The sequence below is a fragment of the Lipotes vexillifer genome, unplaced genomic scaffold, assembly GCF_000442215.2.
Source record: "Lipotes vexillifer unplaced genomic scaffold, Lipotes_vexillifer_v1.1 scaffold564, whole genome shotgun sequence".
NCBI lineage: Eukaryota > Metazoa > Chordata > Mammalia > Artiodactyla > Lipotidae > Lipotes > Lipotes vexillifer.
This window is the reverse complement of record NW_006787829.1, coordinates 3,206,059-3,232,645: the sequence shown is the minus strand read 5'-3', so window position 1 is coordinate 3,232,645 and position 26,587 is coordinate 3,206,059. Positions and strand designations below refer to the sequence as shown.

The following is a 26,587-nucleotide window of genomic DNA, read 5'->3' as shown; positions in this document are numbered from 1 at the left end:
GGGCCCCCCCCCCCCCCTCCCTTCCTGCAGTGTTGGCTGAGACACCTTCTCAGTGTCCAGGGCATCATTTGAAATCACTGATCCAAGTAAATCCTGTTTCTGCTGCAAAGATTAAACATAAGACTATTTTTTTTCCCCACGATATAGGCCCGTATGAAAGCTTTATAATGCAACTGAGTATAAAGGTAAAAAGTAACATTTCCTCTCCTTTAAAAATAACAAAATAAAATCACTATGCTGTATAAAACCAAATTATTTTATCTCATAATCTTAATTTGATCCTTGGAAAAAGTTATTAGTTCTCCTTAAAGTGCCTAAGTTTTAAAGACTTAATTTTGTCCATATAAATCTTATCCAAAACATGAGGAGAATGGATGGTAGGAGGTGGAGGTGTTATTTTTCTCTGTCACACATGTATCTTCTACCTGCCTGGCCAATTTAAATATTCTGCCCAAGAATCTTAATTTTGTCACAGAATATTCAGATAGAGAAACATGCAAATAGAACTGATCTGGTAGAACAACATCTATAAGGTAAACTTTGATGGAGTGTTTTGATTTTGTTTGTTTTAGACAAACGTTTCATCTCTTTGCTCCAAACATCTCCCCATTTACGGAAGGACTATTTTATAACCCATGCAGTTGATGTTAGCAAAATACAAACACCATGTTCTCTTCTGTAAAGGTCATGATTAAATGTCTAAATTCAATGAATAGACTCTTTAATAATTTGAAATCCTATGAAATATTTTATCCTGGTAAAGTCTCAGTCTTTCTTCTTTTCTAACACGTCTTTGGGTTCTTGCACTGCAGGCACCAGAGAGTCCCCACTCCTGGGCTCCTGTTTTCCTTTGCTCTCTTCTACCAGTTCTGGGCTTTCCGTCTCACTTCTGGACACTTCATACCGTTCTTCTATGTAACCTCCATCTGTGTCAGCCGTGTAGATGCCGTAGCACATGATGCTGATGACACCCAGTGGCAGGCCAAAGAGAAAGCAGCCCATCAGTGGGGAGCTCTTGAATATAGACTGTGGAAAGATAGTTACATCCCTCATTTGTATTCTGATATAAAAAGCACAAATGAATTTAAAACCACTACAGATTTCTTCCTCTTCCTGCCATCCAACTTGCTTTTAGTTCCAGTGAATCAATGTCAATATTTCCGTTGTGACTATCATGTGAAAGACCCTTTAGAAAGTTTATACCCATGTATGTGTGTATGTATAACCAGCTATTGGCAGCAGAAAAAGGCACCAAATTGTCCACTACCTTTTCAAAAGATGTTTATTTTTCTCACATTAATCACAAAGGTCTCTTTGAGATGGCTATTATGTGCCAAGAGCTGTACAGTTATATCCTGGCTATAGGAATCTGCTATGGAGAAGGGTGGTTATTGACCATATAATATTCTCTTCACATAACATTTTTAACATTTTTTACTTGTCTGGTTAGCAGTAAAGCAACATTAACTTAATAATTTCCCTCAGTTTATATACTGTCTCCTCGGCTCCCAGAAAAGTAAAAGCAATTTAACTGAATAGGTTTTTCAACTATAATATATTCTATGGATTGTGACTATAACTCTTGAGAACTAAAGAGACAAGTTCAGAGGAGAGCAGGGTCACTTTGGATTGAGATAATGGAAAAAGGCATCACAGAATAAAGTAAAGGTGTTTTGAGGCAGAAATGTAAGCGTAAGAACAAGGCAGGCCAGGGTGCAGTGTGAGCTCAAAGACTGAGGAGGCGAATATGTGAGGCGGACAGAGAATTGTGAGGGGCATCACAGGAAAAGGGAAGGGAAGTGGTCAGAACTGATTATTTTAGTGATACTAAGTAGGCAGAGGACTGCAGGCAGGGCAAGAGGAAGTGTGAAGACCAAGTGTAGGCTAGTGCAGCAGCCACACATAATGGGATAAGGGCCCAATCCGCAGAAAGAAGGTCACTGACAAACTGAAGGATGCACGGAGTAACTAATGAGTTATTAGCATGACTTCACTTCCCACCAACAGAAGACGGTTAGCTCTATCTTGCTTTTGGCCGTAATGAATGAAAATACCTGTGGAGGAGCTCTAGATAGACAACTAGAACTAAGTTCAAGGCTCCAACAAATTTAGGGCTGCCCTGCAGTCAAGCTGACTGACAGCTGAAGCTGGGATCGTAAGAGAGATTTCTTACAGTTCTCAGCAAGAAGGCTTCAGATCCAAGGACTGAAAAGGGCAGGAGGAGGAAAGAAACTCTGCAAAACACTTTAAGTCATGCTATCAGGTTCAGTGATTCTGAATTCCAGTTAACTCACCAATCATACAGAAATGAATAATTGGAGAAACTTAGTATCCACCTGATTAGTATCTTTTCTTTTCGTAAATATGTACTAGTTCTTATCTTGCAAGTTAAGAATATGTATTTTTACCGAATCCTTTGAAATTCCAGATTTTACCTTAGTTAGACATAACCTATATACCAATATAGTCTCAATTATTAGTGACACTAAACACGCTGTCACAACTTACCACAATAGTAGATTTGGCATCAAATACTATTCTTCTCAATCTCTGCAAAATGCTATCCCCTCCTTGGGCCTTAAATGTAACAAGAAAAAAACAATTGTTATTTCAGTACTATTATTTGATTTTTCTGTTAGATAATCTTACAATTGCAGGTCAAGAGCTGAATACAAAAGATTACACAGAGCACCTGAAAGAGCCACGGAGTAAATATTTAACTGGTTTTTCTGTCCCACCCTCCTTCTGCTCTCTTGTATGAACACAGTCTGATTCTCCTCTGAAAATGCATCCTCCCTGGTCACAGTCCAAGCAGCTGGGCTGAGGCTGACCCACCCAAGTGCCGGCCTGCCCAACTTTTCAGTTTAGCTGAGTGTTACAGTTGCTGCAGGATATCCTCACTGTCCTGCAGGGAAAGTCTCTCCGATGATGAAACCCAAAAAGAAAAAAGTGCTGGAAGGCAGAGGGAGAAAAATTCCTAATGAAAATCCATCAAATCCCTGCATTCAGCCATGCCTGAAGTCTGGCTCATTCCTTGAATTTCACTAACTTACAAATAGAAGGGTTCTCACTCATACAGGTGAGCATCATTTCAACAAGTGTTATTTTCACAAATATAAAATTCCTACTATGTGATCAAGAGTGTTTCCAAAGAAGAAATACTTGTTACGCTGTGAGGCAACTTTCAAATATAGTTTGTATAAAGCTGAAACAAGTCTCACAAAGTAATAACTACACTTCACAAAAGCACTGAAGTCTCTTCTTTTCTTATTTTTTTCTAGTATATTGAATTAAGATGCATGTTGGCCACAACCTGCTGAAGTGATTTCATGACCCTCTAATACGGGCCTACAACCCAGTTTGAAAAACACTGCAATATAGTTTACAGAGAAAAACAGTTAAGATTATCCATTCATCATTTCTGAGAAATATTTTATAGGATTATATTTGGAACACTCCACTGGGGCTGGTTTTAAATACATTTCCTCATCTTTTAAGAAACTGTGGTGCTATTCACAGGTTTTTTTAGAAAACCAATCCAAGTAACTTAATGCAATTGTATTCTTGAATCCAGAGAGGTACTAAGAGTCAGGAAGTTCACTATCGGATAGCTCTGTACCCTGCAGACCTCTCAGCATCCCTAGCCCCTGACTCTAAATGCCAGTAACACCTCCCCCCATCACTATGACAAGCTATGTCCTCCAAATAACATTCCACCCATTAGCAGCCTCTGCCACTTAGGTCCTGGGGAAGGTGACTGCCTATCATGTGAGAGAAGCAAGGATGGAGGCCTGCCCCTCACCCCGGGTGATGGCCGACTCTTTCTTTCAGAATCAGAAGAAAATAACTAATTTCTCCTCCACCTCCTCCCATCACCCCATTGCAATTAAAGCAAAAACTCACATCTACTGTGCCATCCAAAACATTATTAATGAACTGGACCATGTCTTCTGTATTCTTAATCTGTCTATCTAGTAAAAAGTACTGTTGGTTTGAAGTATTCAGTACAACCACAGTTGGGACTTTTAATTCACTGAAAATAGAAAAACAAAAGAGATCAAAATACATGTTAAACACAGAGACAACAAATATTCTGATACTTATTTGAATTATATCTAAATAACTACAAGTGCAAAAGCAGGGAGCTATAATAGCTTTGCCTTCCTTTGTTTACATAAAGAAAATTTCAAATTGTGCATCAGTTTAAAAAATAGCTAAATTAACATTTATGAAAACTATTAGTATACAACATCAGACAAATGAGTATTCACGATCAAACCTAAGGATAAAAATTATTATGTATGAAGTATCAGTTTGGGGCAATATAATTCCTGGCCACAAGTTTATCTTAAATACCATCACTTTAATCATATACAGCCCACCTCAGTTAAAGGGCGTTCAGGCAACTAGAGAGGGAACAGCATGGTCTCCAGAGTTACACTGCCTGTGTTCGGATCTGATGCTTTCCCACAACTTTGTTTAAGTCTAATATTTTTCATTTATAAATGAATAAAGGTGTGGGGGGCAGGGTACCTATCTTGCTACAGAAGTTAAATGAGAAAATTCAAGTTAAATATCCAGCACACTCCTTGTATCAATACATAATACGCATTCAATAAATACTATTCCAAATTCTCTGAACGCCCACTACCCTATGGTATAATCACCCCCATCCTCTTGGGTGCTTCAGTGATATATTAGACATCAATTCAGTTTGCAGACAAAAACCATATTACTAATGTGTCATTTACTTCAAATATTTTTTCTTTCCCTTCAAGAATAGGGTTTTGCATAACCATAAAAAGGTGCTTAATTCTGTATGCCACCTACATTATGTTTATGGTTATTCATATGTCTATATGAATGTATTATGCAAAAGCACAAAACTCTACAGTAGAAACCATTTACAGCACTGTATTATCACCACATAAGTAACTGGGTCCAGGAGGTTGCTTTCTTGTTTATAATTCTCTATCCCTCCCCACACCACGTCCTTCTCTCTGGAGGCAAAACATGATCCCTGATGTTGGGCTCAGCCGTGTGCTTTGGCCAATGGGAAGGCACAGAAATGACTGAAGCAGAGGCTTGAAATGTGCTTGCCTTCTTGTGTTTCTGCTATTGCCGTGAGAAGAACATCCCCCAGGAAAATATCCCTCCAGGGTCAAGGACATGGAAGACACGTAGGGTAGACCTGGACCTAACTGGCAGCTTGGAGCCACGTCTGGCTGTGCCCGGCTAAGGTTAGCCAAGCCCAGGAGAGTGAGAGAGAATGAAGGATTGCTGTTTTATGCCACTGGGTATCAGGGTGTTTTGTTATCCAGTATTATTGTTAGGCAATAATTAACTGTAACTAAAAAAAAAATCTTAGCTTCATTCTTGTTTATAAAAACATGAGACAACTTTTTAACTTATAGCAGTTTAGTTATCATCATACTGCATCAGTAGCAAAATTCTATTTTTATGGAATGAAGTAGAACCTGGTCTTCTTATAAAAATACATCTTATGAAAAAGTTAAATACACAGCTGAACTAGAAACAATTTGTTCTGAAATAATTCCATCTGAATAACGATGAAAAATAGCACCTCATCCTATTCCCTCTTAACTATACTCACAAAAATAAAACACAAAATAATTTAATAGACCAAAGGTCTGAGAGTACCCTGTTTATTCTGAGAAAAAGTAAAAACATCGTCAACGCTATAGTGTTAACTATCTTATATAATATCACGTATTTGCCCTAAGTTAAAAACTTTTAGGCATCAATACTTATTAAATTCTACTAATTTATGTGTCAATACTGATCTTACAGTAGTTAGGAGATTTTGCAGTAAGAGAGATCTGCATTTGAGGACTGGATCTCTTTGACTTACTTGCTTAGCATCCTTTGGCTTATTATTTAATTTCCTTGAGTTTCTTCTAAGAAATTTCAATTTCCTCATCTATATAAAACGGAAATAACAGTACTTATACCTTACTGAGTTAGTGTAAAAGTCAGAAAACATACATTGACAACTCAGTACAGTGTTGGTCACAGGGTAAGTGCTCGTTAAGGACTTTCGATTATTATAGAGCCATCATTATATGCCTTCTCTCTTCTCTCAAAAAAAAGCCAAGTATGAATTTTAAAGAAAACAAACAATAAGAGGTCCGTGGTAGAGATTATTGTTCTCTGACCATAACTGCAGCGAAACTTCTATCTCACAGCTCACATAAGAAATAATACTCATGAAGGAATGTCCATCCATCTCTAGAAATTCTGAATATTATCCTGAATCAAGGAGTTATTTATCAGATGCAAATTGCTTTGGCCTCTTGCCCAAAATGTTTTATTGCATCACTTTATTGGCTTGCCTCCAAGGACATTATAAATGGTTGTATCGAAGTCTCTACTATATATACTGTAAAGATCCTATTAAAAATACATTTCTATTATAATGTGCCCCCCTTTATGAGATTATATAGCATAGCAATTTCTCTTAGGTTTCTACAAGGTCAGCCATACTCCTATAAGCAACAGTTATTCTATAGGGGACGGGAAATGTAAAAACTATGTTTTTCTACTTTGTCTTGAGTATTAAAAATTCAAATTGTTTAAGTACCTTTAGTAATTGTATAGATCCTTTATTTTATTTCCCTTTGTCTTGATTTTTTCATTATATATTACATCTGGTACTTTATGTCTTCGGTAAACCCTCTCAAATTCTTATTGGAATAAGGGTAATGAATTGATTATAAATGAATAAAGGTACTTTACTTCGTAATTTTAGGCTCATACCTGAAAATTATGAATGTTAGTCTGGGTTTATAAGTTGGTAAAGCTCTGGAGGGCTTCTGCCATCTTCACGTCCGGGCTATTTTAAGACCCATTTTCCAAACACTCTTGTGTTTGGTATTACACTCTGCCTGAAATAACCTCGCTGCATTCTTCATTCAGCTACTTCTCATTCTTTAGAATGTCCCTTAATTACCAGCTCTTGTGGCAAGCGTTTCCTGAGCCCCTGCGCCTTGCTGTGCATTTTGGTGTGGCTGGGTCTCTCCGCGCTTCCAGAGCTCCGTACCACACAGGCCTTCCCACACAGTGCTGGAGTCACCGTGCTGTCTCACCCAGCAGACAGTGAGCATCTGAAGACAGGGCCTCTATAATTTACTCATTTTTTTGCATCAACAGTGCAATGCCAAACACAGTGTGTGACTTACAGCAAATATTCACTAAACGTCCACTGAATAGAGCAGGCTTTTATTTGAAACTTATTAATTCAGTATAGGTCTGGTAAATGTTTTCTAATATCAACTTTCTGAAGTGACAAATCAGATCTTTACATCATAAGCATAATCAATATTATATTAGAGCTGCAAAGTTTTCCTATAAACTTAGTTTGTTAAATTCTTCTAGAATAGCAATTAATTCTTAAATGCTAAAAATTTTCTACTTAAGTTACATTTATTCATTAAAACTGAACTTAGGGTTCATATTAAACAGAAACCACAAAGTTTACAAGTTTTTGAATGATGTTTTCTTTCCAAAATACTATAAATTGTCAACATTAAATTGGGAGGTTTTTTTTTTTAGTATAGAGAACTTTAAAGTTTAATAAGTTTCAAATACAGATTTAAAAACTAAAGTAAATATTTAATGGGAGAATATCTGTATTAGCATATACAAAGGTTTGCTTTTTTCAGCTATTAGTCCTGCCTGTCTCTGAAAAACAGAAATTTAAAAATTGATAGAGTGGGGACTTCCCTGGAGGTCCAGTGGTTAGGACTCCGTGCTTCCACTGCAGGGGGCACAGGTTCAATCCCTTGTCAGGGAACTAAAATCCCACAAGCCACACAGTGTGCAAAAAAAAAAAAAAAAAAAATTGATAGAGTTGATAGCAAAATCATTTCGTCATTTAGCATTTTACTTACTCCATCAGTAAGGTATTTATATAGTCATTTCCATCCATATGGCCAAACTGAAAATCCCTAATCAACAACAACCAAAAAGAACAGAGAAAGAGAGGACAACATTAAATACAAAAAAAAGATAAATACAAAGCACTGAATTTAGGGTTTGGTAAGCATGCAAACACTGTAAACATTTAACATATCAATCACATACAATAAATATAAAAAAGTATGAATTCTACTGGCTTTTGAGATACAAACACATAACAAATTAAGCAAATTTTAAGACATTTCTATTTCGTTTCATACTGTGTAACACAAGAAATACATATATCATTGATATATCATTAGAAGACTTAGAATTAAAAGGGCATAATAATTAAGTAATGCAACAAATTTATATTGACTGTCTTTTAAAACAGTGATTTAGCATACAGGAAAAAATATCACCTGTTTTTTATGTTCCTATTAAAATAGGAGCATTTTGAGTTCCTATTAAAATCGTCATCTGTATCTGACTTGTGATTGCTCATTTATTTTTATTTCAAATGTATGAGTATACAGGCCACCTCCTTTTATTGGGCTTTGCTTTACTGCAGTTCCCAGATACTATGTTTTTTACAATCTGAAGGTTTCTGGCAGCCCTGCTTTGAGTGAGTCTATCTGTGCTATTTTTCCAACAGCATTTGCTCACTTCATGTCTCTGTGTCACATTTTTGGTAATTCTCACAATATTTCGAACTTTTTTCATTATTATTATATCTGCTCTGGCGATCTGTGAGCAGTGATTTTTTGATGTTACCATTGTGATGTTCGGGGTGCCACGAACTGTGCCCATATAAGACTTTGAATTTAAGCAATAAATGTTTTGTGTGTTCTGACTGCTCCACCAACCAGCCGTTCCCCCATCTCTCTCCCTCCCCCTCTCCCTGGGCCTCCCTATTCCTTAATACCCAACAATATTGAAATTAGACCAGTTAATAATGGCCTACAATGGCCTCTAAATGTTCAAGTGTAAGAGTCCCATGTCTTTCACTTTAAATCAAAAGCTATAAAAGATCAAGCTTAGTAAGGAAGGGAAGTTGGAAGCTCAGATAGGCTGAAAGCTAGGCCTCTTGCAGCAAACAATTAGACAAGTTGTGAATGCAAAGGAAAACTTCTTGAAGGAAATTAAAAGTGCTACTCCAGTGAATACACGAATGGTAAGAAAGTAAAACAACCTTATTACTGATATGCAGAAAAGTTTTTGTGGTCTGGGTAGATCATCAAACCAGCCACAATATTTCCTTAAGGCGAACCCTAATTCAAAGCAAGGTCCAAACTCACTTCAGTTCTATGAAGGCTAAGAGAGGAGAGGAAGCCGTAGAATAAAAGTCTGAAGCTAGCAGAGGTGGGTTCATGAGGTTTAGGGAAAGAAGTTGTCTCCATAACAGAAAAATACAAAGTGAAGCAGCAAGGGCTGATGTAGAAGTTACAGCAAGTTATCCAGAAGATTGAGCTAAGACAATTAATGAAGGCGGCTATACTAAACAAGAGATTTTCAATGTGGATCAAATACCCTTCTATTGGAAGAAGATGCCACCTAGGACTTTCATAGATAAAGAGAAGTCAATGTCTGGTTTCAAAGCTTCGAAACACAGGCTGACTCTCTTGCTAGGGGTTTATACAGCTGGTCACTTTAAGTTGAAGCCAATACTCATTTACCATTCTGAAAATCCTAGGGCTCTTAAGAATTATGCTAAATCTACTCTGACTGTGTTCCCTAAATGGAACAACAAAGCCACGATGACAGTACATCTGGTTACAAGATGGTTTACTGAATATTTTAAGCTAACTGTTGAGACATACTGCTCTGAAAAAGAAAGATTCCTTTCCAAATATTACTGCTTATTGACAATGCACCTGGTCGGGAAAGAAGCCATCTTCGTAACATGAAGTGCAAAGGTGAAGCAGCAAGTGCTGATGTACAAGCTGCAGCAAGTTATCCAGAAGGTCTAGCTAAGGTAAGTCATGAGGGTGGCTACACTAAACAACAGATTTTCAGTGTAGGTGAAACAGGCTTATACTGGAAGAAGCCACCATCTAGGATTTCTAGCTAGAGAGAAGTCAACAATGCCTGGCTTCAAAACTTCAAAGGACAGGCTGACTATCTTGTTAGGGGCAAACATAGTTGGTGACTTTAAGTTGAAGCCAATGCTCATCGACCATTCTGAAAATACTAGGGTCCTTAAGATTTATGCTAAATCTATCCTGCCTTTTGCCCTACAAATGAACAACAAAGCCTGGATGCAGCACATCTATTTACAACATGGTTTACTGAATATTTTAAGCCTCACTGTTGAGACCTACTGCTCAGAAAAAAAGAGATTCCTTTCAAAATATTACTACTCATTGACAATGCACTTGGGTCACCCAAGAGCTCTAATGGAGATGCACAATAAGATTAATGTTGTCTTCACTCCTGCTAACACAACACCCATTCTGCAGCTCATGGATCAAGGAGTCATTTTGACTTTCAAGTCTTCTTATTGAAGAAACGCGTATCCTAAGGCCACAGCTGCCATAGATAGTGATTCCTCTGATGAATCTGGGCAAAGTAAACTGAAAACCTCTGGCAAGGATTCACCATTCTAGATGCCATTAAGAACATTCATGATTCACAGGAAGAGGTCAAATATCACCATTAACAGGAGTTTGGAAGAAGCTGATTCCAACCCTCATGGATGATTTTGAGGGGTTCAGGATTTCAGGAGAGGAAGTAATTGCAGATGTGGTGAATACAGTAAGAAAACCAGACTTAGAAGAGGAGCCTGAAGATGTGAATGAATTGGTATAATCTTGTGATAAAACCTGAGTGGATGAGGAGCTGCTTCTTCCAGATGAGCAAACGAAGAGGTTCCTTAAAAGTGGTTCCAGGAATCTACTCCTGATGAGGGGGCTGTGAGGACTGTTGAAATGACAACATTTAGAGGATTCAGAATATTACATAAACTAAGCTGACAAAGGAGCAAGGATTGAGAGGACTGCTTCAGATTTTGAAAGATGTTCGACTATGGGTAAAATGCTACCAACGCTACGGAGAAATCGTTCATGAAAGGAAGTCAACGGATGAGGCAAACTTCACTGCTGTCCCATTTTAAGAAAAAGCCACAGCCACTCTGACCTGCGGTGACCACCACCCTGGCCAGTCAGCAGCCATCAACATCGGGGCAAGACCCTCCACCAGCAAAAAGATTACAACTCACTGAAGCCTCAGATGATGGTCAGCATTTTTAAAGTGAGTACAGTTTTTAGACACAATGCTACTGCACACTTAATATACAAAAACGTAACTTTTATATGTTAAATAAAACCAAAAATTTCATGCGACTTGCTGTACTGCGCTGGGCTGGAGCCATGCCCGCCATACCTCTGAGGTATATGCCTGTATGTGCATATTTTCTTACCACCAACTTATCCCCAATCCTATCAAGACTCAGGTATGATACAAATTACAAGTTTTTTTTAAACCTGTAAGACATATATCAACAAACTTCAAACAATTCATACTGAAATGCTACATGCTGTAATTCACTTCAGCTCCTTGATTCATCTTTGAAAGTATGAAATATTCCTATTTTTGCTTTACTGTATTGCAAAACCTAATTAGACAAAGATAATGGAGGCTTCCAGAATGCAAACACCTACCTGTGGAACTGGTCTCTATAATCTCTAGCAACTTCCTGAATAATTGACTTTAATCTGTGAGAAAACAAAAAATACATGAATATTCCATTTCATCAACTTGAAAAATATAATTACTCAATTATCATATATGCTGCCTTATCTAATATCTAACACTGCAGGAAAAGTAAGATACTATGTCAAGTTTATCTGAAGCCATGTAAAGTCTGAATTGGATAATATGTGAAGCTTAAAACTATTTCAAGGCACCATACCTGGTATGTTCAACTGATGTATTTTTCTCATCAATTACTGCGATAGCCACAAGCTTTCCTGAAATTAAGAATGACATCTAAATTCAATAATCCTCATTAAACTTTTCAATTATTACTGTAGCAATGAATAGGAAAATAGTATATAGTTTCCAGAATTCAATTCCAATTATCTTAAACATGTTATGCTTAGCAGAGTGAAACAGTGAACTGTTGACTCCAAGTGACAAACTCCCACCTACCTCCCATCCCTGAAATGTGAATATCAATAACAGTAAATATTTAACAATTCATATACTCAAACTGTTATTTTTTGCACACAACCCACACACTAAAGTAAGTATTTTGCTGAAAACTGAAACTATAAGGAACCAGTTGATAAAAGAAATATACTAAGAATTACTACAGCTCTGAAAAAATGGTATAGAACAAGAAAATGATTTTTACAATGTTATTCCCTTTGGTACCACGGGCCACTGTTTGCTAGTAATTAATGCACAAAATAAAACTGACTCAAATTTATTTAACCCTCAACAGAACATAAATCATATTCATCTCTGACATCCTCCAGGACGGCAGCGTGACGTAACAACCAGAGCACTGCTATGGAAGTCAGAAGACCACACCCTGCAATCCAGCAGGGTCTATCATGTTCCAGGCCTGGGAGAACAAGTGAAGCACAACATCCATTAGCCACGTGCCTTAACCTCAGCGGACACCAACTTATTTTAGAAACTATTATCTATTTCAAAGTCATCTGGAGAGTTGAATGAGATTACATGTACAAAAATACTGGGATAGTTTCTGGCTCAGAGTAGGTACATAAATGAAGGATTAAATCGACAATCTTTCAATCTCATCCCCATATCTTCTCTAATTTCATACTTAAATTCTATACAAACTTTAAATTCTACACAATCCCGACGCTTCTTTTAACCCTCAGCTAAAAACATTATTTCATAATGTTTATTTCCCCTCTTGAAATATTACTGCATTTACTGTTCAGTGTTTGGTTTTTACTGTTATGCCTTTAATTTAAAGTGCTTCATGAGTTTTTTCAAAATGCCTACAACATGTCCAGCATCTTCCCACAGGCCGACACAGGGGGTTTCTCGCGTATTAAGTTCACAGTCACTGGGCGCCGAGCAGTGGACCCGGCGCAGGGCTAGTTCCCAAGGCCACAGTGAGGAGCACATGGACACAGCTCTGCACTTGGGGAAGACAATCACACACACACAGACGTGTGGTTAACAATCCGAAGACTTGGGGAGCACGGGGACATGCGGTTTATAAAAGAACATTTTATAAGAGTAAACTAATGTAGTTCCAGGGGGTTAGTGAAAGACTTTCCTAAGAAAGCAGTATTTGGTCTGAGTTTGACAGATGAATATAAATTCACTACACTTTTCCAGGCAAAGAAAACAGAATGTTTAAAGGTGCTCTGGTGCAAGGTACACAGCCTTTTCAGGAAACTGAACAGTCAGCGTGGCCGGAGACGGGAGAGAGTGAGACAAAACAGGAAAGTAAGCGGGAGTCAGAAGATGCAGGGACCTGCAGCCGCCAGAAGTTCTGAAAATACACTAGGTGTCTGAAGCCCCTGAGGGCCAGGAGTCTGTTGCGGGGCTTATATGACAAGCGTCCAGGTAGGACCACGAGCGGGGCACAGCCGAAGCTGACACCCAACCAGGGCAATTATGCTGGGAACACAAAGAAACACTGCCATAGCCAACTTCTTTCCAAATCAATCTGGGAGAAGACACTGAAGAGCTTTGGCAAAGCTGCCTATTTTAATTGCCGCCTCCTTCGATGCTGTACTGAGAGCAGAGCTACCGTATTCCTACATTCTCCCCCTTTTCCCTTCACATGGGCCTGCATGAATCAGCAGGTAAACCCACAGTCTGACAGTATCTGCGTCAACTTCCAATACTGAGCTAATACACACCTCCCTCTGTAAGGAAAGCAAAGACAGAAGCATCACCAGACACAGAACATTAAAAGAAGGCTCAGGAACCAGAACAAATACCATCCTGTGAAAGTTACAAAGTAACAGAAAAATGTGTTGGAGCACTTTAATTTGTATTCTTAACCAGATCCAAGAGCAGGAAATCATGAAGAGGAAACTCTATACCTATTATTTCTCAGATTAAAAAAATTGAGCCTTGAGTAACATTTTCCCATTCTTTTAATCTAAAACTATATGTTCATCCAACTATCATAAAGTTGTGAATGGAAACAAATGTGGCAACAATAACCATGACTTATTATTTGCAATTCATTATAAATTTACAAAACACTTCCTCCTAAAATTTACATGGTTACCTTCTTACAATTTTTGTAGTTCACATCTATTTTAGACCAGTCCTTACAGCTGTAGTTCCTTCCAGCTTTCTTTTTTGCGTCTATATTTATATTTGCTTTGCTTATCATTTTCAATTACATAACTTCAAGAAACCATGCCAATCTGATGCCCATATTTTCTTCACAGGTAAAAGCAGGCTTTCAAAGGTTGTGCTAATTTGTATTCCAAATCCTATTACAAAATCAGCGTCCTGCGGACAGCTTTCTGGTTGGTTATTTTTTCTCATTTCCTTATTCTCCAGGCTGTTTTCCCTGTCACTATCACTTCTATTAGTAAACCCTTTCTAGCTAAGCTTTATTCCACATGCAAAAGTATGTTCTTTGGTTAATATTAATCTACATTCTCATAAATTTGAAGTGGCATTCAGGTCTGAAAGAAGGAATGATATTACAAAATAGAACTTAAAAAATTCATTTTCTACAGATTGAAGTAATCAGTTAAGGCAAAGTTTTGTAGTGTGATGGAGAGTTGTATATATGCTTGTTACCGGTATCTCCAAGTTCATACAAGAGGAAGCCATCCATTGTAAGATAATTCTGAAACCTCTCCCTGTTGATCCAAGATGATAGATCACCATCTTCGTACTCTTAAAAAAAAAAACAAAGTTGATAAATTATAGTGTAAATATGATGTTAAAATGTTTATGTTTAATCTAGTAGCATGTATAAAATACCTGACATAGGATCATAATCTTAAATTCATAAATTTCATTTTTAGAAAGCTATTTGAAGCAATCAAATGTAAAAAGAGGATTAATGCACAAAACAATTCATCATTATAGCACCACTGAAAATAGCAAAGATAGATAAAAATAAAGGAAATAACTGAAACATCCTAAACAGGAAATAATTTAAATCATTATGGTACATGTTGAGAAAGACCATTTATAGATTTTTAAAAATTATAGTAATTAAGTGGTAAAGCAGGTAACAAAACAATATTACAACATGACTGTAACTCTGTAAAAAATAAAGTATGAAAAAAACTGAGAGAATGATAAAATGAAGGCATATATATACTCCTATTAAATAGTTTTCCTGAGTTGATGGTTATTCTTGGATGATAGCATTATGGGCAATTTTTATTACAATTTCTTTGTTCTTCTCTATTTATGACATTTTGACCTCAGTTTACAACCCTCCTTCATATGTAAAACAAACTCACATATAAAGTCACACATACTATTTCAGCCCTTTTCAACGTCAAATACTTCCTCTGATAATCAGACAGGAAACATTTACAATATCCAAGAGAATTATGTCCTGATTAGAAATATAATTCTGAAGTAATTCTGAAAAATTATTACAACTGCATGAAAAAGAAGTTGATGTAAAAGCCTACCAATATGGATGAAGACTGGATTTTACTGATTTCTTGAAAGATGTGCTTTTTCTGTCACTTGCATTGCTAAACAAAACATTTTCAAGTTATCAAACCTATAAAATAAGTAATATAATGCAAACCTGAAAGCATTTATGGATTTGGATTTATGAATTAGGAAAACAAACATAAAACTAGAAGTTGATTATTGGGCCATAATCTCCACTCCAGGTCAAAAGCAAATTTTCTAAAGATTACTCACAAAAGTGATAAATCTAAAACTCATTAGGAAATAAACTATCTTCCTCAGCCCCATCCCACTGTTCCTGAAATTATTAACAATGTAATATACAGTAGGATAAGCATTCAAAGTAGCCTTTTATCTGAAGACTTCAGGCAGGTTCTAAGTACTGTCTACTGAGTTAGAAAATGTTTGCCTTCAAAACAGCTGTAGATACCGAACACGTTACCCCTCTCTTTCTTATGCATCGGAGGCCACATCTGAAACATGGATGGGGAAGGGCACTTCTTAGCCATTATTTAGACTTAAATGTATTCTTTAATAAAGAAAATCAGGCCTTTTTCCAAAAAAAAGCGAAGTGGCTCTCTGAGTTAAGAAACTCATAATGCAACTAGAACAAGAGATTTGAAGGCTGAATCTTGATTATACCATGTACTATTTTAACTTGGAAAGAAACAAAAACAATCTCTTTAATCCTGTTTATTTATAAAACAGTAAGACTGCTGATCTCAAAAGACTGTTGTAATGATCAAATAAGACAATATATTGAATATACTAAGTGCTTATCATACAAGGAGTGTAGAGAATGAGTGGATGGAATATGAATTTTCCTTAACACATTTTCACATATGCAAGTTCCTCTTAATTTCCTTTTTAAGCTCAATGTCTCATGCAGCCATTCAACAAATATTCAATGAATGAGCAAAGGAATGAACCTGCAATTTAACTACATATCTCTCTCCTTTATCTAACATTCTTAGTTACCCTCTCTGTAATCTCAGGATATTTATCTATCTGCCTTACTACCAGATTAAGGTGAGAATAAAATGAAAATATCGAGTTAAGCAAATAGATAGTCCCTGCTGTACAAAACATAACAGGTAAATGGTGGTTATTACACTACATTAAGAAATAAAACACAGTCCTCACATTTATCTAAAGATAGTGAAGATACAAGATTTTAGAACTGCTTTGTCTTCATGTTACTGTCAAAACAATTAAAATGCTCCTTTGACTAAAACAAGACAATCAAAATATTCCTTTTATTAGATATTCTTCTATTCATTTGAGTCATTTAAGCAACTCAAAGCTTACAGCTCTCAAACACTTCTAGTTTCTTCTCCATCATAAGATAATATGACTGAGCAGAACCCCTAAGGGGCAGTCCTGGGCGACCCTTCCCCCATATCCTCTGCTTATGTAACCGTATCTGATGCACTTTCCTGGGTTGTTTTGATGACCAGAAGCTCTTATCCCCCAGGCCTACTGCAGCCTAAGGATTGATAATGTTAACTGACATGGCCCTTGCTGTTACCTCACCATCAACCAATCAGAGGACTGTGCACCAGCTGATCACACACCCTGTGACTCCCCTCCCTCACCTGGCCTTTGAGCACTAGCTGCCCTGGACTCCTTGCTTGGCGCCCTGCACTGAAGCTGCCCTTTCCTTCACCACAACCCAGCATCAGCAGATTGGTTTTACTTCATATAGGAGAGTGGACCCAAGTTTGCTTCAGTAAAAATAACTCTCTAGAATGTTTCTGATATGAATAAATGGTCCCTATCTGTGCTCTCCAACAAAAGCCACACAAGGCCACTGAGTATATGAAAAGTAGCTAGTGAGAATGAGGAACTGAATTTTTTATTTCATTAATTGTATGTAATTTACAATGTTACTAACATCGCTAGTAGGTGAGATTTTGCATTTGCTTTTGCTTTTCAGTGGCTGTGTACTGTCCAACAGATGTCAAGTTTCAATGCTTCCTGAAATCCGAACTATCTCCGCATGCCCCTGTGAGTCTGCTGCACTGCCCTAAGCTACCTCAAAGCCCAGTTTGCAAACTCTGGTAGTATGTTATTTGATAATACCAAGGAATTACTGTTAATTTTGTTAAGTGTTACAATAGCATGTGGTTATCTTAAAAAAAGAAACTCCCAAAAGCCCACATTTTAAAAGAAATGCGTAATAAACATGTAGTCAGGGACGCATAATGAAGCACATAGCGATGAAATGCCACTGGGATTTGCTAAAATGCCTCAACAAAGAAAAAAAATTGTTGAAGCAAACGTGGTAAGATCTCAGTAACTGTCTCACCTGGGTGACAGGTATGTATGTAGAGTCTTACTATTTTAGCATTCTCTTTACTATAATGTGTGTTTGATATAATAAAAATATTTAAAAATAGACCAAGTATTTGCTTCAACAAAGAAATGCTGAATAGCAGGTGGGTGGTTACTTCTGTCAGGGAGGGAGAGAAAAGGCTACAGAAGAATACCCCAGGGCTTCACCACTATTGAAGATGGTTTATTTCTTTCACATCTTTGTGTGTCTCAAATGTTAGACCTTCTTAAAATTAATTTTGAATATTTTAAAGTAATGTATAGAAATTGCCTAGGCCTCATTTCTAAAAAAGGCAAATGATCTGACAAAAAGAGAAATTTACTGTAGCCAAACTCAGGATGAAAGAACACTGAGTGGAAAAAACTAAAGTTGAAGGGTACGAAAAACCTGGCAGTCATTCAACTAAAGGGAAATGTAAGCAGTGGCTGCATTTACTAAATCTTTCATCAACACCTAAGCCCTATAATAGATACAATATTGTAATTATAAAGTGTTTACATGAGTTAAAACTTTGGAACTTACCATCATAAACAAAGTAAGTTTCATCTTTGAAAACAAGCACAGCGGGCATCTCTTTCAGGGTCACATACTGCGAAAATCAGAAAAAAAATTTCAGTTGGTAGCTGTGAGTTCAAAAGCATTGAAAGTTACGGGGGGGGGGGGGAAACACAATGATGACAACCACAAAAAAGTTACCAACAGTTAAAAAGAACACAGTCAATCCCTAGCTCATCCAAGGACTGGGCTTGATACCTCTTTATACACTCTCTGGCACGGTGCCCTGTTTGCCTTGGTGAAATCACGAAATATTCTTAGAGTTGTTAACAGACACAAAGATATCACAGGAAGTGAAGGCCAGGAGGCACTCTGAAACGACGGAAGAGCAGGGGCTAAGGTAGCAGTCAGCACAGGTAGGTTCTCCCCAGCACTCCCAGGCTGTGAAACAATGAGTCCATCACTTCACCCGGGGAGTCGGCTTCCCGTGAATCCAGGACTCAGAGCACCCACCTCACTGGGGAGTTAGGAGAGTGAGATCTGCTAACACACGTTGAGAGGTGAGAGCAGGCTTAAACGATAAACTGCTTTATGAATGGGAACTTACAATGGCCATTAATAATAAGGAATCCATTCAGTGGGTACCTGCTTCTTATACCTGTGTTGTACTTATTTCAAAATAATAAAATTACAGTAGAGAAATCAGTATCATAGCATGAAAGATATAATTTAGGTAAGCCACACAGAATTACTATATGAGTGTGGTAATACTGAGCATAACAACAAATAAATCAGTAGATAACTAATACAGTAAAAGCAATAATAAAATTAAAATAAGGACAGCTATCCTGGAAAGATTAAAAAGGGAGGAAGGTTATGTCGCAGGTGATCTAGAATGATCTGGTTACATCACAGCACCATGAAAATAACTATTGTAAGGGCAGTGGTAAAGCTCTCAGGTGAGGCTCTACCATCCAGCATGCCTCTATTCACCCATGGTTGGCGACTCATCCACACAGGTACCCTGGGAGTATTTCACAGCATTCAGCATCTCTCCGTTTCAAGGGTATCCCTGAGTGAGCCAGTCTCTGAAATCACACCAGTGAGTCACTTGTCCCCATTACTCCTCTGAAACTGGTTCTCTTAAAACCACCAACAACCTCTATAGGGACAAACACCATGGTTCTTTCCTCTCCTCACCTTGGTTGCTTCACAACATCTTGCACAATTGGCCACTCCTTTCTTAAACACTTTTTATCTTGGCTTCCCATTCACCTTGTTTTCCTACTTTACTGGCAATTTCTTCTCATTGTCCTTTGCTGTTAGGACCTGGACACTCTTATCTCCCCCCAGATTTGCATCCCATGTCTAAGAAGTTTATTTCATTTATGCAGCCATGACTTATCTCCAAACTTGAGATAACTTATCTGACGCTTGTACTTGGATGCCTAATACGTCAACTTAAATTAAAATAAACCTTCAAAACACCATCTCTCCTCCCATACTCCAACTTGTTCCTTCCCCAGTATTCCCCAGCTCATAAATAACACCACCATCTAACCAGTTGTTCAGGCCAAAAACCTAAGAGTCATCCTTGATGCACCTCTTTTCCTCTAGAACAAGCTCAAAAAATTCTATCTCCAAATACAATTCTTTCATTTCTTCCTAATTCTCTTACTAACTTTCAAGCCTAAATCCTAGACTACTTCAAGAGTTCAACTGAGCTTCCTGATCTAGTCTCATCCTGATCCAATTGTGTCTGCACTTAGCACAGAGTAATGTCCTTAAAATGAACTTGAGACCAAGTCCTCACTTGCGTGGCCCTGACCTAGAAGGCTTCCACTGGCCTCTGCCTACCTCCCATCTCCTTTCTCACTGCAGTTCAGCCACACTGGCTACAGCTCTGTTACTCCACTATGCCATGAAGGCTCTCATCTTGGCCATCTGTAATGTCTGTTCCTTGTTTCTGGTTTACTATGGCCACAGATCTGTGCGTGGCTCCTTCACATCCCGTAAGTCCCAGTTCAGATGTATTTTCTCCTCAGACAGACATTTCCTGATCAATGAAACAAGAGTAGCCATCCCACCTCTAAATGTCCTTACTATCACACTGCTCCTTTATTATTTTTTAGAGCAGTTATGATATCCTGTTTATAGCTATGCTTACGGAGGACCACTATCTCAGTCTGAGGACCCAAGGGAAGGCTCTTATCTACAATACTAAAACTCAGTCCACTTCCCCCACCCATGAGAACAGTAAACTCCAACCATCAGGGTCCTGATGATTTTGCTTGCCATCAATAATCCAGGACTTAAAACTGTGCATGGCACACAATTAAAGGACAACAAACACTTGTTGAATATATATAGTAATTAATACACCTACTTAAAATCCAACTTTAAATATTACCTCAGGGACGACTTCTTCTGAGGCAGAAAAAAAGTATGTATATACAATTAATTCGGAAGCAGCATCTATGTATTTCTCCTGTGAAGATACAAACAGAAAAAAGGTGACTTTTAAATATTAATCAAGATCAAAATTCATTCCTCATTAAACATTCAGAGCAAGTAGTATCACTGCTAAGTAGTATCATCACAATTAGCTTGCTTAAGTCTTTTCATGTGAAAAGATTAAATATAAGGAAATGAAATAAACTTTTTCTAAGGCAAAAGACCATTGTAACTAAGTGCTTTTATATGCCTTCAAATAAAGTTCATTAAATATAACAAGCTCAACTCATATTTATTAATTTAATTTGATGATGATTATAGGAAGAGATGTGTGTGTCTGACATGCAAACACAAACATAACATACATAAAATAATCTTAAGACAATGAGTTTTTGCTTTTAAAAAGTTTACACTCAAACTGCATGTTGCAGTTTCAAAGACTCAAAATGCTAAAAAGCAATACAAAATCTAAATAACCAGGTCAATAGAAGAAATATACTAACACAGGCAACACCCACCCACTTTTTACTCAATTCTGTTTCATGAAGGCAAATACTATAGAGGGTATATGACAAAGTGTTTTTATTATAAAAATACTTAGATTCAACTAAAGTATTTCTAATAAGAGTGAAATAAGTCCTGAGTTTTTGGTGAAGCCCTCGTTATACAGAAAATTAAATTACAATATATCTGTGCTTGTGGATTAAAGAATAAAATCATTTGATACCTTCAGAGGTGACTCTCCACCTATATAAACAAAAAATACACGATGCCTCTTCTGCACATGTTCAAACATTTGCTGACTTGGCAGTGGCCGAATTAGAGCCCTGTTTGAAAATAAAACAAAACAAAAAAACTAGCACTTGAACTAAGGATAGTACATAATTTACTCCTATTTATATGTCATCCTATCATATCTAAAGTTACAAAGCTTTAATACTGTATGAATTACATTTTAAGTATATCACTCAATCTACATAAATCTAATAAACTATGGCCCATGACCACTATTATAACCATATAATAAAAATACAGTACCTACACTTTAATCTACCAGTTTAAAAAATAAGCTTTAAATACATCCCTTTAGAGAGTATCATCTTAACCAATGTTTTGATAGGCAAAGATGGAACTATAATCCATTTAGAATCCTCAGCTAAAAACAAAACAATCCACCTGAGAATTATTCTTTTTCTCCCTTTCGAAAGATCATTCACATAAACACACTGTGAAATACTATCCCAGGAGTTTAGAATATTATGTTTAGAATATTTATGTCTTTCTCTGACCATTTAAATGCTAGTTTTAAAACACACTATAAAGGTTAAAATCTAAAATGTTTCCTATGTTATTCTTCTCAGGAAAAATAAAATGGAAAATTGTAGTCATAATAGCATATAAGAATCTCATGAAGAGAAAACAAAACTACAAAAAGTTTTATTATACAGTCATTTTCAAAGCCAAATAGGCTGAGAAATGAATTATACCACAGATTATTATAAAACATATCACTTATGAAATACTATTAAAAGCTAAGAGGCAGTCTTTTTTTAGTGTGGTCTATATTATTAGATTTTTACTCCATCACATTTGCAAAGAAGAACAAAATGTATTCTGCAGAGGCAAACATTTTCGAAACACACAATTCTTTAAATGCATTGCATCACTATACTCTAGCCTCTATTTTAATACTTTAGTAATTAACTAGTAAGTGATGCAACTCCAGAACTGACTCTTGAAATTTCCTTTGCAGTAGAATCACTCCCAGTTACATCAGAAGGCCATCTAAAGCTTAAACTAAAACTCATTAAAAATTGCCAAAACATAAAGACTAATTTAAACTATAGGGGAATAAAATAATCCCTACTGGCGACCCCCTCATGTAATATAAAGTTATCTCAAAATTTATTTACTCACAAAACAAATAAAGAAAATGAAATATGCAATCAATGAGAAAATACAGTGAAAATTATACTTCACTAAAGCTTTGCAAACTTTAATATACAAAGACCATTCCTAATTCTGTGCCTTTTCTCAAATAATTTAAGCTAGATAGTATCGTGCCACCCAACAAATCCATTCCAATATGTTAATTTATCTTAAAATTATTTAAAGCTATCAATATAATATATCCTGTCAAACTCATAAGCAACCATACTTTCAAAGTCAAAGTAGGTTAACCTATTTTGATAAATGTCCTCTTCCAGAAGTTACACATAATCACATTAAATAATTATACACACCAACTTTCTTTATACACCAGCAAGATGTAGAGTAAAAAAACAAATCACCACATTCAAACCAAAAGGAAACACAGAAGAATTTCTGATTCCTTAGCAGTAAAACTTCAGAGATCTGTAACTCATAAAGATCTCTGGGTTCTAATTATATTACCTTCTAAGCGAAATGTGCAATAATACCTCACAGTTGGCATAAAGCAGCATGTGAAAGATGAGGGAAAGTATTTTAGCTGCATCTAAAAAGCATTTTCTGGTATTAAAGGCTAGGGATTAAAGCCCAAGTTTATTTAGAATGTAATACTGTGGGGTTTCTCTTAAAACTGAAATTAGATAACAAAAAAAATAAATGAATGTAAACCAGGCAGTAAAGGCAAAATTATAATAAAAAAATTAAGATTCACAAAGTTGTTAGAAGTAATCAAGTTTTGAAAATGTATTAAAAATCCATTGGGGAAAATTTTCTTCTATACACAAAGTGAATTTAAATGTGAGGCTAACAAGTACATAAGATCACAGACCCTTTTATTCCTCTCGAGGAGCTCTTTGCATATGCTACGCAACCCTAGCTTTCCTTTATAAATAAATAGACAAATTTTATTTAGGCTAAACACCTAAAAATATGTATGTTCAGTATGGTCTACTTAAATACATTTAACTTGCAAATACTAATATTATACAGTAAAGGCCCTTCATAATACAAACTTACCCAGACACTCTGTGAGCAAACTCAATTATATCATCTTTAGTTCGTGGTCCTCTATAATTATACGCCAGGTCCCCTTTTAATCTTAAAAAAAGAAAACAGGGTAAAAGTTTAGATTATTTCAACTGTTTTCACATTTAATGATAATCACTCTCTATTGTAACACAAATTACAGCATATAAAAGAGTAAATGCAGTGGAGTTTTAGAAGTAGCATAATCATGTAAAAAACAGCCAATAACTGGCTTCAGGGAACCAACAACCAAAATGCAAAGAAAAAGGCTGTATTTTATTAAAATTACATGAAAATATTTTACTCTGTATTTGATAATTGCATTGTGTCTATGCCTTCTGATAAATGAAAAATATATACATTCACAGTCAAGAACTCATCAAAGCTTAATTCGCACTATCTTCTCTATTAAAAAGTACGTGAAAGGACAGGGAATTAAAAGTATTTTGGTAAAGGTAAAACCAATTTTAAGCAATACAACATCAGAGTAACATGACAGATGTTCCAAGATTAAAGAGGAAAACAATGCATAAAAATACCTCTTCTAGAAAATTAGATAATTTTCCAAAAGCCTGCCAATGAATTGTGTCCAACTAACTGAAATTTTTTTAAAAAACTGTGAAAGCACAGAACATCTATAATTAAACAGAAAGAATAGAAAAGATAATTTACTGAACACAAGAAAGTCAAAGAGGCTTACAAACTTTTTTTTTTAAAGGTTATGCCCTGGAAGTATCTTGTGTGTGTGCGTGTGTTTTTTTATTTTATTTTATATTATTTATTTTTTTGGCCATGCCGTGTGGCCTGTGGGATCTTAGTTCCCTGACCAGGGACTGAACCTGTGCCCTCAGCAGTGAAAGCAAAGAGTCCCAACCACTGGACTGCCAGGGAATTCCCTTGGCAAACATTTTTAAACAGTGGGGGAAAGAAAGGAGGCCAACACAAAATCCAAGAAATAAAAAAATTAAAATTAGTCAAATTTTAAAATCTGAGATTTTAAAATACTAAAATAACTTACTTATAATAAAAATAAATTTCAAAATAATTCCTCAACTCTCCACATTATTGAAATAAGGATGAGATCAGGATTCAACTCATGAGAAAATTCAATAACGTGATTATAAAACACAAGTCCTTTAGAATTTTCACGATATTTCTTCTACAGTATATGCTCTGTCTTAGACGTGATCAACATCTACAGATGAGAATTAACATCCAGCAATTTGATTCTCTTTTCTTTCATCTCTAATGAAATAAGTCTATTTCAATCACAGAAAAGTAAAATTTGTTAGGAGACAGGATTCACAAGTTAAACAGAATATACCCTTGAGCTCCTCAGGGGTAGAGCTTTCCTAATTTACAACTGTATACCTTGTCCTGCTCAGCACCTGTCACAGTAAACTCAAAACACATTTGGTGAATTAGCCATAAACCACACATTAACTTAAGTGCAAAGAAAAGCACGGATGAAGTCCCTCTCCCTGGATCACACACTGCACCTAGAAAGAGCTGCGGAACCCAAATCTTCAGTCCTCCAAGGAAGCTACTAGAAATTAATGTAATAAAATGTAAGTAGAGTGAACTAATAAAAATACACATATAAACATACAACACTCAACTTACAGCTTAATTGTTGGATAACCCCGAACTCCAAACTCTGAAGCAATGCCTTGACAAGAAAAAGAATAAATAATTCTAAATTTTTTTAAAATGAGAAACTAGGAAATAAATGAGCCTTTTACTTAAAAAAATATATATTTATACAAACCCATATAGATATGCTGTTTTCAATTCTTATAAAAGAATATAAACACATACAAAAAAGAAAAAACATGACATTCTCATACAAAATAATTACTTAATAATCCAACTTATGACCTGCACAAAAATACTATAACAAAATAAAGAAAAATGCCAAAAGAGTAAATTTTTATCTCTAAAGTATTTACTTTAAAAGATATTCTTGTTTTAAAAAAATTATATATATATATATACACACACACACACATATATAAATAAGTCTCACTCCTCATTTGACTTCATTTCCAGGACAAATATTTCTTCAAAAAAGGCCCGTCTCTTCCTTTATAGTGTTTTCTCAGTCTTAAAAGAACTGCTTTGTATTTTAATGTTAAAAACATAAATCATAATTGCAAAATTAATTTAATACATGATCTAAAAGCAATTTTATCTACTTGTTTTAAAAGTTTCTGCTTCTGTAATAACCTAGAGTAATTCCAGTTATTTCAAAGATTATTCTGAAATCGCACATTAATTAAAATGAGACACACACTACAGTGGCATCTTTTTGAGGGAAAGGAGAATAGTAATGAAAACATGCAAACAACAGAGAATTTGGACTTTAAGAATTATAGTAATCAATATGGGAAATCAATACTATACTACTTTACAGAGTCAAGGCAATTAGGACAGGAAAGAAGAAATAAAATATTCTCAGTTAGCAGACAAAATACAATATACTTATACTTATCCTAGTATATGCAAAGTATACTGTATTTACTTACATGATCTCTCCTTTTCTTAATTTTCTTTTATTTCCAGAATATATTCTTATGATAGCTGGGTATAAGAAAACTGCCTCTATATGTGAGTTCTGATTTACTCATCACTTTAGTAATCATTAATTTTGGTTTCTCATCACTCCCCATCAATACACAAGAATAAAGACAAAATGAATTAGTGGCAAATAATATCGAAAATCTCTCCTCCTTCCCTTGTCAACTCTAGAGCTTCTCCCTTAAATGCATGGAGAGAGGTGACCAGAAGGTTCCAGACAGTGATCAACAATGGTTTTTA

General features: G+C 36.0%; 1 protein-coding gene across 1 annotated transcript in view; it reads right to left on the bottom strand.

Annotated features, from left to right (window-relative positions):
• Positions 1-17: 17 nt before the first annotated feature.
• TMX3 (thioredoxin related transmembrane protein 3) overlaps positions 18-26,587 on the bottom strand; it is a 43,104-nt gene continuing 16,534 nt past the window's right edge. The window contains exons 5-16 of the mRNA XM_007460868.1: positions 25,394-25,439; positions 23,762-23,842; positions 21,543-21,642; positions 20,772-20,849; positions 18,389-18,455; positions 14,671-14,769; positions 11,828-11,885; positions 11,577-11,630; positions 7,911-7,967; positions 3,904-4,033; positions 2,509-2,577; positions 18-1,026 (exon numbers count right to left, since the gene is read on the bottom strand). Coding sequence (XP_007460930.1) covers positions 766-1,026; positions 2,509-2,577; positions 3,904-4,033; positions 7,911-7,967; positions 11,577-11,630; positions 11,828-11,885; positions 14,671-14,769; positions 18,389-18,455; positions 20,772-20,849; positions 21,543-21,642; positions 23,762-23,842; positions 25,394-25,439 — 1,100 coding nt within the window. The 3' untranslated portion in view covers positions 18-765. The remainder of the gene's footprint in view (positions 1,027-2,508; positions 2,578-3,903; positions 4,034-7,910; positions 7,968-11,576; positions 11,631-11,827; positions 11,886-14,670; positions 14,770-18,388; positions 18,456-20,771; positions 20,850-21,542; positions 21,643-23,761; positions 23,843-25,393; positions 25,440-26,587) is intronic.